The 21,703-nt window shown below is 35.8% G+C and overlaps 1 protein-coding gene across 2 annotated transcripts in view; it reads left to right on the top strand.

Moving 5' to 3' along the window:
- The window catches only part of NAV3 (neuron navigator 3), a 499,276-nt gene that overhangs the window by 122,973 nt on the left and 354,600 nt on the right, over window positions 1-21,703 (top strand). For both annotated transcript variants that reach the window (XM_069094807.1, XM_069094808.1), the window contains exons 2-3: window positions 5,905-6,022; window positions 6,621-6,673. In XM_069094807.1, the coding sequence (XP_068950908.1) occupies window positions 5,905-6,022; window positions 6,621-6,673 (171 nt within the window). The remainder of the gene's footprint in view (window positions 1-5,904; window positions 6,023-6,620; window positions 6,674-21,703) is intronic.

Below are 21,703 nucleotides of genomic sequence, written 5' to 3'. Positions count from 1 at the left end.
TTAGTCACCTGAGGTAGAAGCATTGTGCTCAACCAAGAGTCCCCTATATGAATAAAGTCACAGATCCTGTCCCAATTATTTTCTTTAATTCAAAATCTTTTGTTATCTTCCTCAGGGTGGCATCTTCTCTCTCCCAACTTCCTTTATCCATTCAGTGGTATTATCATTCAGTTACTTCAGCTGGGAGCTTGGTAAACTTGGATAGCTCTCTTTCCCTGATATCCAATTAACTCATTATAACACAATCCGTTGATCCTTCCTTTATGGCATTTATGAATTCTTTCCCTTCTTTACTATTCTCACCACTGTCTTCTCCACTTTAGAAAATTATCTCATGGTCTGGAAAGCTAATCATATATTTTTTCTTTCATTTGATCCCTTAATAATTAAACTAAAAACACTATACCCCCACCCACCTTATTTGTTGGGTCTGATTGTCTACAGAAGTAGATATGATAATAAATTTTAATACATTCCAACTTGAAATCTTCTGGCTTAAGCAAGGTTAAATAGCTACCATATTGAAAATTGCATTGAAAACTATTTAAATGGGGTAAACTATTTGGGTTAAAATATGCTTTTGATAATTTCTTTATAACAAAACTTGATAGAGAGGAGGGATCAGACATATAGAGATAAAAGGCACCATATAAGACCATCTAACCCAACTCCCAAATTTTACAAACCAGGAACAGGGGGCCCAGAGAAGTCATGACTTACTGAAGCATAGTGTTAAACTTGACACATTATAGGGCTACTATGTTTATGGCATTGGTACTGAGTTTTTGTTACTGGTTTTATCGTTTGTTAAGCATATTGCTTTACTGTGCTATTAATTGCTCTGGTGGGAAATTACTTGTTATTGCTTAGAAAACATGAAAAAGTTTACATATTAATAACTGGCAGGAAGAAAAACAAAGGCCTTACCATTTTATTTATTTATAACTTATTGTTCCTTTTTGTGTTTATTATTGAGATGGTTGATACAGAACAATTGAGAGACTATAACAGCATAGCAGTGACTATGGTTTATTCATTAATTCATAAAATATATAATAGGCATCTACCATAGATAGAATAATTTTCTAGGTACTGAGAGAGAAAAATATTTTAAATACATGGTGTGTGGTCTCATGGAACCTATGGTCTTATAGAGAATTCTAACACATATGTAAATTGCTCTGCTTCCGCCCCGGCTTTTCCTTCTGTTCCCCTTTTTGTTCTCAATCTGGGATTTCATTAATGTAGAGAAGTTCTGGGTGGAAACTCTCCATAGGCGCAGAAGTCATATGTAATGAAAAGTCTTAATTAAAAAGTTGTTTAAGACACAGAGAGCTAATCACATGACTTTACAGTCTGTGTGGGATGAAGGTAAGAATTGACCCTAGGTCTTCCTGACTCGAGGGTTGTGTTCATCTAATATAAAATTCTGCATCTTACCATCAATAGCATTTATTAATCTACTATGATATGACAAATACTTTGCTACATATTTTTGAAACAAAAACAAAAATGTAATACTTTCTGGAGGAAAAAGAATTTGAGATCTCCTTTATAGGATAGGTAGATGTCAATAGAGGAGGGAAGTGGTAGGGGATTCTGAGAGGACAATGGACACTGCAGGTTGGGATGGGGGCAGGCAATGAACAAAAATATGGAGAAACCTCTGGTGATTCACAAAGAGTTCTGATTGGTTGAATTTGTAGAGTGGTGATGGGATTGCTTCATTGGCAAATTAGGCCATCAGCTTAGTAGACTCAGACAAATAAACAAACCCAGTAGGTTGACTTTTCATAAAGAAGAAGTGGAAGAGGAATAACAAGGAGAAAAATAGGGAGAAGAGGAGGAAAAAGAGGAAAAAGAAGAGGAAAGGAGGAGGGGGGGAAGCAGAGGGGGAGGATAAGGAGAAATATTATTGAACTCCATTTTTATCAGATTACCAAGGAATATTTATTGTCTCCCTCCTGTAGAAAGCACTTATTATAAGTGATATAAGAAATACAAACAAATATTAGAGATTATTATTGTTATAAAACATATATAGATAGGATAGAAAGAAGATACACATTAAATGAAATAACTAGAGTATGGGATAACATACAAGTTTTGAATTAAGACAAGTGTTCTGTGGGAGGGTTCAACCATGTCTGGAAATAACTTTTAAAGGGTGACTAGAATTAGGATACATAAAATAGGCATTAGGAGAAAACAAGATTTACAAATGTGTATATACCTCGGAAACTCATCTTATGGGTGACTCTGGTGCCTTTGGGTCAGTAGTATTCTCTAAACCTCCTTGCTTCACTTAGTGTTCACATGGGTCAGCTGTTCTTTTTTTTTTTTCTTTCCCTCAATGCTGTTCAAAATGAACAGTGCCAAGTGATTACAAATTAGCACATAAAAACACTAAATAAATGCTTGTTCACTTGAATGCAGTTGATTTGATATTTACTGAAGGATAAGTAATACTTTCCTGGATAGCATTTGCATTTCTAGGTAAGGAACCTAGAAAACATATGGAGGTTGGATGAATGAATGCACGATGCTTGGCCTGGAGAGACGAAATGACTTGAGGGGTACCAGAATACTATCTCTACATATTTAAATAGCTGTCATGTGAATAGGAGATTGTATTTGCTTTATTTATCTCCCACAGGGAAGAAATAGGAAGACCAAGTTCAAGTGACAGCGAGGCAAATGTGGGCTTGTTGTAAGAATTAGTTCCTTAGAAGACTAATCTTCATCAGGTAGAAATAGATTCTCTGCCACTGGAAGTCTTCAAGAAAAGATGAGTGATATGCTATCCCCACTACATTGATTTATATAGGGGATTCTTATTTAACTATAGATTGGAAAAGTTGTCTTTGGGGGCAATTTCACACAATGGGATTTATTAACTCTGTAATTATTAAATTCCTATCCTTGCTCAAAGAGACCCCTGGAACTAAGGATTTCGTGGTTGGTAGTGTCTTGCCTCAAGTTTCATACTATTCTGATCCTCCATACAATTGACAAAGGGATATTTCCTAAAATAGAGTTCAGACAGTCACAGCTGTCCTCAATATATTGCCATGACTCCTTATTACTTCTGTGGAAAACAAATAAACAAAAACATAAACTTGTTGACTATTTAAAACTTTTTAAAACCTGAGTCCAACCTACCTTCTCACCCTTATGACACATTATTCTCTTTCATGAAATTTATCATCTAGTCATATTGACTTTCTTATGATTTGTCATACAACATTGGATCTCCTGATACTGTACCTTTGCACTAGTTTCCCAAGTGTTAGTCTCTCCTTACTACTGCTTATAATCCCTGGTTTCCTTCAAAACTCAGCTTAAGCTTTTCCAAGTTGCTTATTTTTACAGTGATGTTCTAGCATAAATTATTTTCTGGGTTGTGCTCAATTTGCTTTTCATTAGTTCATATATATCCTCCCAGGTTTCTCTAAAACTTTCCATTCATGGGAAAAGGAAAGGGAATAAGCATTTGTATAGTATCTCCTGTATGCCAGGTACTGTGATAGGCACTTCTTAAAAAATTCTCAAAATGATCTGTATAGCAACACTGAGAGATAAATGCTATCATCCCCATTTTGTAGTTGAGAAAACTGTGGCAAATAGACTTCCCCAGGGTGATATAGCTAGTCAGAGACTGGATTTGTACTCAGATCTTCCTGTTTCCATGCCCAGCACTCTATTTACTGAACTACCAGCTGCCTCATTATGGCAATATCATGGCATGATAATATCCCATCATATTCAAATAACATGCTTTGTTCAGCCATTCCCCAGTTGAAATGTTTCCCCCTTACCTCCTAGTGCCTTGCCACAATAAAATGATTAAAGAGCTCTAATAATGACCTACCCCAATTTCAGATCAATGCTATTAACTGTTCCCTGACAGAGAGGTGATGGGCAAAATATACAACACGGCGCACACATTTTTGGACATGGACAATGTGGGAATTTATTTTGCTTGACTATACATTTTAAAAGGATTTCTCTTTTCTCTCACCCTTGCCCCACCAGTGTTGGAGGTGGAAGGGAGAAATGATAAATGCTTTTTTTTTTGGAAAAATGTTTTAAAGACATATTAAGTACCACCTTCTTCATGAAGTCTTTTCTGATCCTCTATCTACTATACACCGCCCCCACAACCCCATATGTGTTTTGTACCTAGCTATACATGGTCAGGGTACCTCTCCTCTTTCAAACTTCTTAAAGTCAGGGGCTGTTTCTCAGTTACTCTTGTATTACTATGTAAAACTTAGTGTCTGATATAAAGTAGATACCTAACATCTCATTTATGTGTACAAAATATCTTTAAGGACATTGGGGGTCAGGGAAGGGGGATACTAGCAACTTAGTGAATGAGGAAAAGATTCATGTAGTAGATGGCATTTAAGCTGTCTTTTAATAAAAAAATAATATATATATATATACATATATATATGCATATGGATAGTTTCTGGAGGTGGGTGCTAGAAACAGAGGAGATCAGTATAGATTTCCTGGAGGTGGCCACTGAGAAGACATTAGAAAGAAGTTAACTTCATCCAACTCAGAGTTTCTGTGGTTGGTTGTTTTATTTTTTTGGACTTTAATGATCTTCCTATCACATGATCATCTATACTCATGCTTATGAATCCATGGAATTTTGGAAAAATCAAAGTAACCACAGTGTCAGATACAAGCAAGGAAGCTTACTAATAATGACTTGTATGTTTTAGTTGGAAATCACACTCAGTGTTTTGTTCTAAACTGCCTTGATTGTTTAAGGCACCAGACATCATATTGAGAACATTTATAAAGCACTATGAAAATGTTAGGATTTGGGTTTATATATATATATATATATATATACATATATATATATATACACACACACACACATACATATATATATAATAAAACTCCTACTTTGTAGTAGAAGGATAATGTTCTTCATTACATCATTCTAATTCTAATACAAACACACATAATGAAATGTAAAATGCTGTTCTGAAGTATAAAATGTGAACCGTTTAATATCATACACCAAGTAGGTATTAAATCATTGCTGTGTTCAAAACACCATGCCAATTGTTTAGAGGGACACAGATTTTATACAAGAAATGACCCCAGACTTCCAATAAATTATAATCTATGAAGAAAATAAGTCAATATAAATAATTATAAAACACAACTTTGTGACGGCTAAAAGAAAAGGTTTGAATGAATAGGAAGATGAGGGAAATCATTCTGTAGAAATAGGATAAAGATACATTGAGTAGTTGTAAAATCAGAAAATCTGAGGCAAGTCCTAGCTACTGATTCTTTATTAGTTGTGTGACCCTGAGAATCATCGAACTTCAAGTTAGTTTCCTTATCTGAAAAATTAGGAGAAACATACTTTACTTAAATGAGAGGGTCAATAAAAGGAAAACACATGGGACAGTTTAGAGAGCTTTGAGAACTAGCTAGCCTAGTTTGGAAAACACTGCTATTCATATGTACATTTTCTATATGAATTGCTTACTGTGTTGATTGTATTTTACATGCATAGAGTCAGAGAGAACCAAGAGGAAGAATTCATACTGGTTTGTAATGAGATTGTCCTTAGTAGTCATAAAGGAAGGGAATTTTTTGCTTTGTCATAAGTGACTGACCCCTTATTATGAAAGATGATGAATCATCTCAAGTTTCAACATGAGATTAGTTGCAGGGGTCAGGGAGGGGGAGGAAATCGTTTTTTTAAAAAAATGACTTTACAACCATTTCCTTTAGAGTTATGACTTCTGAAACTGGAATGCGATCCAGAATAGTTTTCCCTTTGAAGCCAACATTTGTCTTAAGAATTTTTATTGTGTCTCTTTCCCTCACCCGGTCCCTGTTTCTTCCTTCCTCTCTGTTCTACAGATTTACACTGACTGGGCTAACCACTACCTAGCTAAATCTGGCCATAAGCGGTTGATTAAGGATTTACAGCAGGACATTACAGATGGAGTACTGCTAGCAGAAATCATTCAGATCATCGGTAAGACCTCCACTCTGAGAGAGGGCATGAACAGGCTTGCTGCATGGTGAAATGTGATGTAAGTTTAATGTACCCTGAAATGAACCCTGCAGAAATACATCCTGATGTGGCCATATGTTTCCAAGTCTCATACGGTTCTGCTTCAATTTAATTTAAAAAATGTTTACATGAAGATGTTTGCAAGAGGCTGGTAAGCCCATACTCTCAAATGGCTAGAACTGTTTGGTTGCATCCATTGAATTGTTAGCGATGAATGCTTCTGAAACCATATGTCCCCCATTTGTGTATTTTGGGAGCTGAAGTGGCTCATGCTTTCTGGGATTCCTTGAAATTGTATCCTGATCCTGTGTGGACAATTGTGAAGAGTTTCATGTCAGCAGTGATTTGGCACCCGTTAGAAAATTTGCATGTCCTTCACACCCCTTTTCTTGAATGATTTGTGCAGGAGGAAGTGTTGGTCACTAACAAATGTGCAAAGCTTGGAAAAGGAAGTCTGCAGAAAAAAAAACATTTTTTTTCTGGGGGTTTTATAGTCTGTGATATTTTCCTTCATTTCTCATTTCAAATTTTCTCTTTTTACTTATATCCTCAAATTTAGCAAATGAAAAGGTTGAAGATATCAATGGATGCCCCAGGAGTCAATCTCAAATGGTAAGGATTAAATTTATTCTCAGTATGTGTTCTCTTCTCCTTCTGACTAGAGAATTAGAATAATAAACTTTGTGAATCAAAGTGGAATGTAAAATGCCTTTCACCTCCCTTTTCCACCCTGCTTTAGATACTTCTTGGTCACAGGTCCCCTTCCCTCAGTTTCTGTCAGCATAAACTCCTAGCACAGGATGTAATAGTAGTGGTTACAGGGGTCCATTTGTGTGAATGCTCATTAACGTACCTCCAGATGTTCTGTCAAATCCTGAACTTAAGTGTTTCCTGATTTTTCTGCCTAATTGAATTTAACTTTAGTATTGATGTCAATAAATACCATAACCAATTTTAAGTGGAGCCTTTTTGTCTGAACAACTGGTTTGAAGGCTAGGATTTGCCAAGTTCTTTTTTTTTTTTATAAATAGCATTTCAACTTGTATATGACAAAGTCAAATTCAAACACAATGACTCCTCAACACTTTTGGAAATAGAACTAAAACAGGCTGTTGAAAGTTCTCTAAACTATGATTGGAAGTTAGAGATGACTAACAACCTCTTCAAGGATCTTGTGTATGAAATGCTATTACCCACCCTGTACCCCTCACCCTCACTAACTAGTAAAGCAAATTTTATTTCAGCAAACTTTAGAATGGAATGATGAAGTTATTGAATGAAATGTTACTTAAAGCAAAATGTAACCTCACCCTCCTCATTTTTGTCATCATTTTTTTGGTGATAAAAATACAGAATACTCAAAATGGAAATGTATCAAGTGAACTAACAGGTATTTTTCATCAAAAGCCTCTGGGTTTATAGCTGTCATTGTAATTGGTCTGGGTACTGAGCATACAGTAGGTGCTTAGCACATGCTTATTAAATGAATAAATTAGTAAAGAATAATGTCAAGAACTAAGAGAAATTTTTTAAAAACTTCTTTGAGCAAGCAAAGGATTGTGGAAAGAGTTGGTAGGCCTGGTGTTGGTGTTTTGTTTAGGTTCAACTTTTGGCTTTGAAACCTTTTAGATATATAACCAAGGACAAGTCATTGAACTTTATGGAGCCTCAGTTTCCTTTTCTCTCAAATCTAGATAACAATATTGCACTGCCTACCTTACAGTATATTTGTGGAGAAAAATGCTTTGTAATCTTTAATCTGATATTTAAGTATCAGTTTGATCATTTTTTATAATTTTTGTTGATATGCTGCCTTGTGTTCCTGAATATTTAGTAATCCCAAGCCAGAAAAACTAAAGTACATTTTATTTCGAAAATCATTAGTTAATTATTTTATGCAGATTTTTGTGAAATACTCCAATGATCTCATACAGTACTTAGTATGAGAACTCAAGAAAAGAAAAGGTTTGCTCTACAGATCATTAGTCTAATAGAAGAAGGTCACTGATCTTGTTCCTTACAGAAGTAAATTAAAGTAAACTTTGGGAATCAGTGAGTTGTATTTTGAGACAGTTTAAACGTAATTTAAGTGGTGTATTTTCATAGACTTGATCCTTTAATGATTCCTATGGTTTCATTTCAGAATTTTATGTAATAGCTGGAAATCATATTTTCATACTATCATAGATTTAGATCTGAAAGGGAGATTGGACATCACCTAGTTCAACTCTCTTATTTTATAGATGAAGATGCTGTAAAACCATAGCTTGAAGTGATCTTCACTGAGTTTCCTCATCTTAAAGATGAATAAACAGAATTGAAAGGGATGTTCTAGGTAGCTTAGGCCAACATCTTTCATTTATTTATTTGTTTTAGCTTAACAGATGAGAAAATTGGGGTAATAAGATTAGAGCAGGAATCTGGCCTCAGATACTTAACAACATAAAAACTAGTTGTGTGACTTTATCACTAGTCAGGAAGATCTGTGTATCTTCTTAGGTATCTTGGGCAGGCCTCTTAGATATCACTCTAATGAAAGAGTAGGTAAGCAGTTCATAGTTGCAAAGAACTGTTTAAATGTAAATACTCACGAGTTATCACGAATCAATTAGAAGGTAGTAGAAAGGGATAGCAATTGTGAATTGTAGCTTTGTAATTTCATGTACAATCATTTTTTATTGTATGTTGTATGTTGCTGTTGTTTTGTGTATTGGACCTGGAATTTTCTTGTAAAAAGAAACTCCCATGATAAAGTCCTTCTAAAGGAGCTAGCTCACTTAAGTTTGTAGCCTTGGAGAATTGTGACTTGCTGAAAGTCACACATATCTAGGTTAGATGTCACATCAGAGGCAAGACAGAGGCAAATTCTTTATCCCCAATGCCATGCTGATTCACCATTCTTTTTTTTTAGAAACAAACTTTAATGATTCCATTCACTTTCTTTTAGAAGTAGTTAGAGCCAGTGAAGTATAGCTTACACAACAAATGCAAGATAGGTATAGCTAAGAAAGTTTAAAGAATACTGAGCTCATTGAATGAAAAATTTGTTTTAGGTAGTTCTCAATTTCTTTAATTTAAAACTGGAGTGATAGAAGAAGAATGAAAATGAAAGTGCTTTAGAGCTAGCTTGTCAGGTATTTCCAGACAAATAATATAATATATAATCATATCATTATCATGTGTAAATGTCATTATAACCTCTGTGTCAGTCCTGAAGCCTGGATCATCACACTGTCTCCTGTCTTTTCCTCCACTTCTGAGCCAGAGAATACTTCTCATGCTTCTTGTATCTGAATGTCAAATTTTCTATTCAACTCTGGTTTTTTCAGCAAGAATGCTTGAAAATCCTCTATTCCACTGAATAACCATATTTTCCCCTGAAACATGATACTCAGTTTTGCTGGGTAGGTGACTCTTGGTTTTAACCCAGCTTCTTTGACCTCTGGAATATCATATTCCAAGCCCTTCGAACCCTCCATGTAGAAGCTGCCAGATCCTGGATTATCCTGATTTCATTTCCACAGTATTCAAATTGTTTCTTCCTGGCTGCTTTTAATATTCTCTCCTTTTTCTGGGAATTCTGGAACCTGGCTTTGATATTCCTAGGAGTTTTCTTTTTGGGATCTTTTCCAGGAGCTGATCAGTGGATTCTTTCAACCTCTATTTTACCCACTGATTCTAAAACATCAGGGCACTGTTCTTTGAGAACTTCCTGGAGGATGATTTCTAGGTTCTTACTTTGATCATGGCTTTCAGGTAGTCCAGAAATTTCTAAATTCTCTCTTCTGGATCTATTTTCCAGGTCAGTGGTGTTTCCCATGAGATATTTCACATTGCCTTCTGTTCTTTCATTTGTTTGGATCTGTGTAACAGCATCTTGATTTCTCATAAAGTCATTTGCTTCCATTTGCTCCAATCTAATTCTGAAGCAATGATTCTCCTCATTAAGCTTTTGAGATTCTTTTTCCATCTGGCAAATTTGGCTTTTTGAGGCATTCTTCTCCTCATTGCCTTTTTGAGCCTCTTTTGCCATTTGAGTTAGTCTGTTTTTAAGGTGTTATTTTCCTCAGTCAGGCTGTTGACTCTCATTTAGTAATTTTCTTGCATTATTCTCATTTCTCTTCCCAATTTTTCTTCCACTTCTCTTATCTGCTTCTTAAGGTCCTCTATGGCCTGTAACCAGCTCGTATTTTCCTTTGAAGCTTTTGGTGCAGGAGTACTGACTTCACTGTCTTCTTCCTGTTCCATGCATTGCTCCTTTTTGTTCCCAAAATAGGAGTCTAATGTTAGAATCTTCTGTCTGCTTTGTTTCCTTTGCCTGGTCATGTCGCCCCTCAGTCACTTGACCCCTGGGCTTTTTGCCACAGTAGCACTCTGCCACCAGACAGGGGAGCTTTTGTCCCAAATGCTGGGGTTTTCTCAGCTGGCAGAGGTATTAGATGGGTAACTCTATGAGGTCTCCACAAGCTCTGCCAAGCTGGACACACACCCCAGGACCTCCACCCTAGACTGCAATCCAGATCCAAGAAGGTTAACATAAGAGCAAATACCCCTTAGAGTTGTTCTTGGTCCCCCTACCATCTGCAGGCCAGGAGCTGAAGCTGTCAAGTGGAGCTGGCTGGCTGTGCTGGAGTCTCAGAGGCTTCTCGCCCAGGGTGCAAAAGCAAGGCATTCCCACTTACTGAGTCCCAAAGTCCAGACTGCACTGACTTCTCACTTTGTCCTTCACATCTATGTGTTGATAAATCTGGAAATGGCCACAGCTGCTGCTGATCTGGAGTCTCTCCAGCTGGTGGCTGATCAGGCCTGCCCTGGGGCTAAAGGTGTGGGGCTGGGCTTGCCTCCCAGAGCACTGAGCTGGCCAATTCCTGCTGGCCTGCTGGGCTGTCTTCAGTGGGAGGTTAGCTTCTCTGTGTCATTTTGTGGGTTCTGCAGCTCCAAAGTTTGTTTAGAGTCCCCTTTTTACTTGGATTGGGGAAGGTGGAAGCCGGAGCAGTGGGTAGGTCCTGCTTCTACTCCCCTGATTTACCATTCTTTTACATTTCAGTTCTAGTAACTTATATTACCCCCTCTCAAATGGTTATAGACGAATGTCCTCTTTTGATGGTATGAAAAAATGCCACGTGTTCAGGGACAGAGATGATATATAGATGTATAGAATAATTTTGGATATGTGTGTGTGTGAGTGATAGTTGCCATCTCTAGAGTGGGGGAGAAGAGGAGGGAAGAAAAAATGAACAAAAATGAGTGTTTAACCTTATTGTTTGTTTGAAAGTAATAACAAGTTGTATATAATAGATGTGTAGTTTCATGTAGATTCATATTTTTATTATAGTATGTTATGAAAATGTTTTATTCCATAAATAAATATTATATATATATTTTTTAAATAGAATGTCTATTTGACAGCCCAAACAAACACAAAAGTATGAAAAGATCACCCTGACATGCATTTTCTGGTGTAACTCACTGTAGCTCTTCTCATTATTGGGCAACATTGTAAAATTGGCATATTGTGTGTATTTGCTACACAACACTCAGTATTTATGAGTTTCCTAGTCAGGAAGATCTGTGTATCTTCTTAGGTATCTTGGGCAGGCCTCTTAGATATCACTCTAGTGAAAGAGTAGGTAAGCAGTTCATAGTTGCAAAGAACTGTTTAAATGTAAATACTCACGAGTTATCACGAATCAATTAGAAGGTAGTAGAAAGGGATAGCAATTGTGAATTGTAGCTTTGTAATTTCATGTACAATCATTTTTTATTGTACTATATTATGGAAATTCTTGTTTTATTCTGTAAGTTAAAAAGAAAATTAAAAAGAAAAGAAGACAGAAGCTGATCCTTAAGGGCAGCTAGGTGGTACAGTGGATAGAGTGGGCCTGGAGTCAAGCAGATTCATCTTCCTGACTTCAAATCTGGCCTCAGACACTAATTAGCTGTAAGACTCTGGGAAAGTTATTTAGTTTTGCCTCAGTTTCACGATCTGAAAAACAGGCCAAGAAAACCCCTAAATGCTTTCATGAAAAGTCTGACACAACTGGAAAAATAAAAGGACTAAATAACAATAAGAAGCTGAGGCAATAAATGGACATGGGGGAGGGCGGAATAGAATGTAGGAAGAATATAAGGGATACACCCATTCCAAAATATCTCAGTAATGGAGATACTTTAATCAAAACAAAAAAAATAAAAAAAAAAAAAAGCCCTGTTGATTCTTTGGGAGGCACCATAGCATCAGTGGATAGATAGCTGGCCTCCAAGACCTAGATACAAGTACCACCTCTAGTGATAACTTGCTTTTCTGACCCTGAGTCATTCGCTTAACTGTTCAGTCCCTCAAGCAACTCTGCAGAGCAGGTACTGAGATACTTTGCTGGGTTGAGCTTTCTCACTGGTACTTGCCTATAACAAAGAGAATAGAGATCAAGAATCTTTTCTTGCTCCTTTCCACATTCTATTTATTCCTTAGAGTAATATAACAAAGAGTGAACGTAAAAATAAACTAAAAATTGTAACTGGAGATTTGAACATACTGAAGAGCAGGGAAGAAAGAGACAGGCATTTCGTGGAAGCCAATTTCCCAGAAGTTTTGCTATAGCATAAAATCAAATTCCTAGTCCATGGATGCTTGGAATATATCAAATTCCTCAGCCTCTAATATGCTCCAAGAGTAAACTTTTGAGAGAGTCTTTAACTTGGACAGCCTCTTTTTTTAAATGGGAAATTACTTCAAAACAAGCGTCCCCCTGCATGTTTTTCATTTTTGTCTGGCAATCCTGCACTTGTGCCTTTGTATTTCAAGTCAGTGGCATGCGTTTTGGGGGCTATTTTTAATTGGGTGGGCATTCTGGACTTTCCTGGTATTTAGAGTGGACTAGTTGATTTCCTAGTATAAGCTCAAGGAAGTTGTGGCCTGAGGCATACATACATTCATGTTTAATCCCATTACCACCCACCTAGAAATGTTTTCCCTGAATGCCCTGATCAACAGGTGCTATCCAAATGAGCTCTTTCATCTAAGCTCTATGTTTAACAAAGTCTTACATGCTGGGCTCCAGTTTTTCACAACAGTCTATTTCTCAGCTGATTCTAAAAGTAGAATGCCAGGAACCTCTGAAATAATCAAGTATAACCACGACTTTGAAAATTGAAATATGGCTAAATTCAATGCACTTAGCCATAGGCTTATACAGTGGAAAACACTGGACTCAGAGAGTATCGTTTCATATTGTACAAAAGCACCTAATGCCTGTGGGCCTGTGACTAGGTCACTTAACTTCTATAAGCTTCAGTTTTTCATCCATAAAATAAGGGGGTCACCTCTAAGTTCCCTTTTACCCCTAAATGTATGAGTCTCTGATGCTAACATGGTCATACCTCAGGTTCTGTGAGAAATTTCTGTGTTCTTGGGGTACCAAATATACATTTGTTGAATGGAACTGATTCTAGCAAGCAAGTCAGTAGTACTAATGACTTCATTTACTGAAAATAATTTTCATCAATTATATCCCGAGTCCTATAGCACTGGGGCTTCCCAATTAATGAATGTAAGGGAGTATATTGAGAGGTATAGGTAAGGTAGTGCGACTATGATTATCCCTGTTTTGCTGAATAGCAGTTACAAGTGCTTGAGTTTCTCAAAGTCACATGACCATTGAAGAAGGGGAGGGAATGAGTATTTCTATTGTATCTACTGTATCCTAGGCACTATACAAAGTGCTTGTTAGATATCATCTCCTTGGATCCTCACAAAGACCTTGAGGGAGTAACAAGTATTATCTCTATTGTACAAGAAGAAAATGAGGGAAATAGGGTCATATAGCTAGTAAGTGTCTAAGGCCAGACTGAACTCAGGTCTTCCTAACTCCAAACCTAGTGTTTTATCCACCAAGGTGTTCTTGTTTGGTCATTTCAGTTATGTCTTACTATTCCTGACTGCATTGAGGTTTTCTTGGCAAAGATAAAGCAGTGACTTGCCATTTCTTTCTCCAGTTCATTTTACAGTTGAGAATACTGAAGCAAACTGGGTTGTGACTTGCCCAGGGTCATGCAGCTACTAAGTGTCTGGGGCTGCTGTGTTTGAACTCATGAAGACGAGTCTTCTTGATTTCAAGCCCCTGTGCTCTGTTCACTGTGCCACCTATCTGTCTGTAGTGTAAGATCGAAAGACTGAGAGGCAGGGGCAAAGATTCAAACTGAAGCCTTCATTCCCCAAGTTTTTTTTTTTTTCCTTCATACCATATTGGCTCAAAAGAAATGATTATTAACTTTTCAGTGACAAATACTGGATTTCCTATTTCACCCCACAGCACATAATTAAATCCTAGCTAGTTAATTAAATAATTAAAGGATCTCTGACTTCCTGAGGGAACAACCCATATGGGGATCTCTTTTCACCAATGCAGATCACAATCCATTGAAGACTTCTCAGATAGATTTTAGAGTTGTCTGAATCTTGTAGGTTAAATGTCTTGTCCAGCAAATAATGACATTGGATCCTAGGTCCTTATGACCTCAAGTCTAGCATTCTGTCCATCAGAGTACTGAGTTTATAGGGGTACCAAGTAAACATCTTTTAAATGCGACTGATTCTAGCAGCCAAGTCAGCAGTACTACTGACTTTACTACTGAAAATTGTTTTCAGCAATTATGTTCCAAGTCCCATAGCACTGGGGCTTCCCAATTAATTAATGTAAGGGACTTCTCAAGCACCTGGGGTCCTTCTGCATCCAACAGAATGGGATATGTCACTGTCAAGATACCTCTGGCTAGTTTATTGTCTTTTAAAGATTAGACCCATAGGGCCACTCCTTATAACTGTTGATCTTCTTAATTAGATGTACGGTTGTACTTTTTTCCCCATAAGTTACTCACAGGATCGGCTTCCTAATGAGGTAATAACTCATTTCAAACCAAAAAGTATTTATTAAGTGCTGTCAGTGGTGGGCATTGTGCTAGGCACTAGGGGTCTGGGTAGTAGATGATCTGTAATTACAGGAAGCTTCTCCTAAGAAATTTCCTCCACCAAGAGAGGTCTCTTCTTTGCAGCTTACAATATTAGAGAATTGCCTAGAGCCCCAAGAAGTTGCATGAGTTATTCAGGGTCACAGCACCTATTGTCAGAGGAGAGGTCTGAATCTGTCTTACTGGTTCCAAGGCTAACTTATTTTCCATTTCTCCGTGCAGTCTTTCAGACAATGGAGATACAAAGATAGAAAGGCATTCATCCTTGTCTTCAAAGGGATAAAACGCTACAATACTTTTCAGTGTTTAGCTAAATCTACCAAACAGCATGCTACATTGTTGTGCCATTAGGACTTAGTGGCATAGACTAAATTGAGCAAAGAATCTGTTTACATATTTGTCTTTCTATTTCTGGGGCTGGTTACACTTTTGAATTTGAGAGACACAAGCTTTATAGCAAAAATAGGTCCAATCATTAAAGGGATATTGTGAGCTTTCTTTCTTTTTTTTAACTGTAAAATTCCTTTGATCTACTAGATATTTTTTCATTCAGGTTTGCCCTTAGGACAAAGAGATCTTAAATTAGACTTGTAAGGAACTTTTGTTCAAAGTATTGAATTTTCTGATTTTTACAATTGAGTTTATAATTGAAATGTGTCTGATTGTAATTTAAAGATTCAGTTGAAGAGTCTCTTTTATTTTAATTTTAAATAATTATTTGTTTTCATATAATCTTGATTTCTGGATATGTTCAACTCCCCTCCCTTATCCAGATGTTATCTTTTACAGTAAAGAAAAAGGAGAGGAGAAAACAACTACCAATCTAGGAACCAATATTCACATTATAATTCTAAAGAATTAATTAAAGAAGTAAGCATTTATTCATATTTTTTTAGGGTGAGCTTCTTGAAAGGAGGAACTCTTACTTTTGTCTATATATACTCAGTGCCTCACCTAGTGCCTGACTCATATTAAGTGCGTAATAAATTCTTGCTGATTGATTATCAAATAAAATATAGGTAAAATGTTTTTACAAACCTTAGAGCACCATATTAAATGTTAGACATCACTATAATTAATTACATATCATTCAGGGTTTGTTGTTGTTTCTGTTTTCCATTGTAGTTGTCATGTGTATCGTTATCCTGGTTCTTCTTACTTCACTCTGCATCATTTCATATAAGTCTTCCTGTATTTCTCTGTATTCTTCATATCCATGCTTTCTAATGAACTTGGTAGATCACATTTACCTGAATTGTGTATTTACTGCATAAATCTTCAAGTAAACCTAAAGATTATCTAGTGCCACCCCATCATTTTAAAGTTGAGAAAACTGAGATGCAGGGAGATTAAGTGACCTGGCTAAATTCACACGGGAAGCACAAAAGCCAGCATTTCTATCAATATCCTTTCATTCCAAATCTTGTGTTATAATAATAGAAAAATATTCTTGTATGTATTTTCTTGTTTTTATGCCATTCAAATAATTAGAGATCATCTGGAAATTTTTCAAATTTGTTTTTAAACATTCTCCCCATTAAATTTGCATTGTAAATTTGTATAAATAGTAATTACGTTAATAATAGCACTTACATGATGCTTTAAAATTTGTATTTTACAAATATGATCTTATTTGATTGTATAACAGTCATGAGAGTTGAGTGCTACAACTATCCCCATTTAACAGTGAAGAGAGTAAGGCAGTAAAATATCTGAGAACAGATATGAACTCAAGTCTTTCTGATTCTAGTTCCATAAGCTAATCTACTATTCTGCCTAACTAAATTAAAATAATATGATGATATTTTGATTTTTCTTCCATTAGGCTTTTATAATTGTTGTAGTTTGTATGTTTGCTTGTATGTTGTTTTCTTGTTGACAGCAGAAATTTTCCTTTTCAAAAGAAAAAAATGGGAGTATTGAACTGGTAGCCAGGGAACTCGGAGTGGTTTGTTTGTGGGAAGCTCACTAATCTTCGTGACATTCAGTTTCCTCCTCTAGGGAGGGGAAAGATGGGCAGATAAAATGTTTGGCTAAATGCTTTCTAAGGTTCCTTTTGGTGGGACTATTCAGTACCTACCCCAATAAGCTCTTCTCTCCCACAAAGACTATAAGTATGAATATATACAAAGTATATATGTTCAAAATTTTTGTAAAAATAAGTATATTTTTAATGATGAAATTGACAAATGGATTGGATTTCCAACAAATTTCCCCAGAATTATTCATTGCTTAATTGTATTTTGCATTTTACTGTCCTCCTGATGTTCATTGCCATTAGTAGCATATTCTTAATGAAACATGACTACATGCTTAGCAATTAAAATAAATTTGCAATATTTTCTTTAGGATTTTATTTTTATCTACTGTCCCTCCACCCTACCCACAGTACTTTGGAAATAATTTCTTCCTCCTCCCCTCCCCCCCCATCTCCTTCACTCTCAGCCTAATGGAAAAAAGAAATTATATATAAAGATTTTAGATATCAGGGACAATGCATACTACTAAATTCTAAAAGAAATCCAAATTCTGAGAAATAAGACTGATTTAAACATAAGCGGACAAGTGGAAAGCTCTTAATTTAAGTGCTTTTGAATACTCCAGCCATTATATTCTCCAGATATGAGGGGGTGCAGGAGAAAAAGGCAGAAGAATTGGCTGGAAAAGAAAAAAAAATTAAATCAGTTATTTGAAATCCATTAGACTCATCCACACCAAATGTTTTCACATTACTCATCACACAATCTACATTCCAGCCGTACTAGGTTATTGGATTTCCTCATATATCTTTCCTTAAGCACAGAATTCTTCTTCTTACTGCTCCCTCTTAAAATCCATAACTCCAAGATTCCAATGGGGAATGCCTCTCAGGAGACCAGGAAGCCGGCCTCAGAAATGCACAGCTGTGTGACCTTGAACAAGTCACTTAACCTCTCTCAGCCTTAATTGATAAATTAAGGTGATAAATAAGTGCTTTTTTACCTTCCTTCTGCCTACATGAGGCCTCTTCTGACTTACATTGTTGTTAGTGCTTCCTTCCCCACCAAATATATGTTCAATAATATATTTTAATTATTTATAGCGTTTATCATTGATGTTTATGATTATATATAACATTTAAAATAAATAATTAAATTGTGTATACATATAATATCACATTTACTTTTTATATATTTTATATTTACTTATTTAAATTTATTTACTTTTGTCCCTGAGAGTAGAGACATATAAATGTTTAGTCATTTCAGTCATCTGACTTTTTGTGACCCCATTTGGTGTTAAAGATAACTGTCATGGTTTGCTATTTCCTTCTCCAGCTCATTTTACAGATGAAGAAACTGAGGCAACAAGGTCAAATGACTTGCCCAGGGTCACAGAGGTAATAAATGTCTGAACCTGGATTTGAACTCAGGTTTTCCTGAATCCAGGGCTAGCACGATATCCACTGTGCCACCTAGTTCCTGTAGGGATATATAGAGATAGATTAGTTTTCCACTTTGTATTCCCATTCTCTAACATAAGAGCAGAATTTAATATTCATTGAATTGGACAGAATACAATCAAACTTTGCTTAAATAAATTCCATTTTTACAAAACAATTTTAAGTGCAAAACCAGCATCACTTCCCCTGGTGTCATTGTTCTCATTCTACATTGTTCTCAGGTTTCAGATTTTTAGAAAATTAAACCTAAGTTGTCTAAAGTAATTTTCATCATTTTAAGAATTCATAAGGATTTTCCTTTTATAGTCAAATGCGTGAAAGAGAAAACATGACCAAGATTACTGAACAGTGGTAGAAATGGGGAGGTTTAGAATTAATGATATTTCATAGAATTTTAGCTAGAAGTAATATTTTTTTTTATTTATTGTGACTAAGTTACAAAAATCTCAGAATTAAAAGGGATTTTACAAGTCATTTTATTTTACCTTACCAAGAATCTTTTCTGTGACATTTTAATAAGTGGTCATTCAGATTTTACTTGAAGACCTGTAGAGGAGAAGCCTCTCTATCCTCTAGCAACCCTTTCCCTATTTGGTTAGCTGTAATAATTAAGATAATTTTCCCCTACATGGAATCAAGATATGGCTCTCTGTTACTTCAGTAGAGTAACTTATCTTCTTGATTCCACCACATGGGGTCAAGGTGAACAAATTTCAGGTTCATAGTGCCTAAAGTATGAATCTGGAAAGAGAATTAATAGATTTTCTGGGCCAACCTACTCATTTTTATTAATGAGGAATCTGATCCCCAAGGTATATAAGTAATTTGACCAAAGCAAAAAAATGTTGTAAGGGTCATAAATCTAATGCTCCTTCCCTTAAAATAATTGAAGACCGTTATCAGGTCACCATCAAGCCCTCTCTTCTCCATGATATATGTGTGTATATGTATATATATGTATATGTATGTATATATGTATATATACACACACACACATATATATATTTCCAATGATCTTCATAACAAATTGTTATCATCTTGGTCTTTCTTTTCTGGACATTATTCAGGTTGCCGATACCTTTCCTAAAACATAATACTGATAAGTGAAGAATTTGTCCAGATGGGCATCTTTCTAGGGCAGAGAATAACATGATGACTTTCCCTCATGTTCTGGATATGATGCCTTTCTTAATGCATCCTAAGAGTGTTCTAGCATTTTTGGCTTCCATGTGCGATTTTTTTCTCTACTGTATTACAAGAAAACAGTCTGAAAATTCAAGATTTGTTAAACATCAATATCAACAAATAAAACAAAAACTAAATTTTGGGACATGGTCTGAGAGTTCATTCTTGATCCCATGTCTCAAATTGTTTTTGTCTGCAATATTGGATGATTAATATTGGAACTCAGAATCAAGATGCTAATGTCCTCACTGTAAGATCTTAACTGTCAAGAAAGAATTGAAAAATATTCACTTTGTTGTATTTAATAAGGCAGGAAGGAAGGTAGGTAAATTCAATTTATAAAGATTTTAAAGGACCTTTGAGTTGAAGCTACAAAAAAAGCTCTTTAGGTAAACAATTCCTTGAATATTCCACTAAATTGATGTCTATATTGTACATAACCAGTGATCTGGCACACACACAAAAAAAATATGCATTAAGGATGTATTTACATATAACTACATTATTTTTTCTGTATTTTTGTAAAAATATATTTTTTGGAGGGGTGGATTCAAGATGGTGGAGCAGAAACAGGACCTCCACTAGGCTCCACTTGAAGGAAATAGAAATGTGTGTATATATACATATATATACACACATATATATGTACACACATACATATATGTCTATGTAAAAGGTTATATGGGCTATGAATACATATGTGAATGTGTGTATATATGTGTATATGTATACATGGATAGAGGTCACAGAACCAATTTAATGGGAAGGGATGATAATTAAAGGGTGAAATTGAGAGGTGAGAGAGGATTATAATGAGAAGAGATTGGGAGAGACAGATTGGGGTTAACTATCTCACATAGAAGAGGTAAGGGAAAATGGTTTTAATGGGAGGGAAGAAGAAGAAGGCAAAAGGGAATGGGTCAAACTTATTCTCATTGAATTTGGCTTAGGGAGGGAATGACATACACACTAAATAAGGTATCTCACCCTACAGGAGAGTAGGGAAGAAGCAGATGAGGGAAGGCAGGTTGGGGCTGGGGAGGGAAGTTGGAAGTATCCACTTTTGAAAAGGGACAGGATCAAAGTAGAGAATAGAACAAGTGGGAGGTGGGATAGGAGGGAGGGAAATATAGTTGATCTTTCACAATATATCTACTATGTAAATGTTTTGCATAGCTATACATGTACAACCTATATTTAATTGCTTATCTTCCCAGTAAGGTTGGGTGACAAGGGAGGAAGGGAATGAATCTAAAATTCAAAGTTTTAAAATCAAATGTTTAAAAATATATATTACATATATATTTATATATGCAATTATCAATATTATTTTACATGTAGCTGGGAAATAAGATATACAGCCACTGGGGCATAGAGATCCACCGTGCCCTCCTGGAAAGTCAGAGGGGCAAAGGGAAAAGATATGGGAGAGAGCAGATTGGAGGAGGGGACATCCAGTGGGATTTCTATTTTGGGGTGGTGGGTAACAGAAAAATGGGGAGAAAAATTGTAACTCAAAATCTTGTGGCAATGAATGATGTAAACTAGAAGTTAATAAAACATTTGATTAAAAAAAAGAGAAAAATGAATTAGGCCACCAAAACTAAACCAATACAATGAAAAAGTCTAATGTCATAGGCAGTGTTCCTTACCCATATTCCTCTACCTCTGCCAAGACAGGTGAGAGGTACAAGAGCAAACTTGCGTATATATGACAAAAAAATGAAACCTTTCAAGGAAATAATCTGAGCAAATCTCAAAGGTTAATTGTGTTAGGGAATAGTGATCAGGCTGGTCTGGCTACAGTAGAATGTACCTAAGGAAGATAAAACCTGACACATAGTAGGCAATTAAGGAATACTTGTTGGATTGACTGAGGGGTTTTGTGGTAGAGGTTGTTTAAATGTAAAATGATTTACTGATGAGCTTGGTTCAACATATGGCTTCTGATAGATCTGATCTCTAAAATATATATATATATATATATATGGTTCTTTCTTTATAGGATTTACCTTTTTATGCCTTATTTTATGACAATCTTTTGAAAA

Source organism: Petaurus breviceps, unplaced genomic scaffold (genome assembly GCF_028583685.1).
Source record: "Petaurus breviceps papuanus isolate PSGF00001 unplaced genomic scaffold, PetGlider_PUasm1.0 221, whole genome shotgun sequence".
In the NCBI taxonomy this organism is placed as follows: domain Eukaryota; kingdom Metazoa; phylum Chordata; class Mammalia; order Diprotodontia; family Petauridae; genus Petaurus; species Petaurus breviceps.
This window is presented reverse-complemented; position numbering and strand designations above follow the sequence as displayed.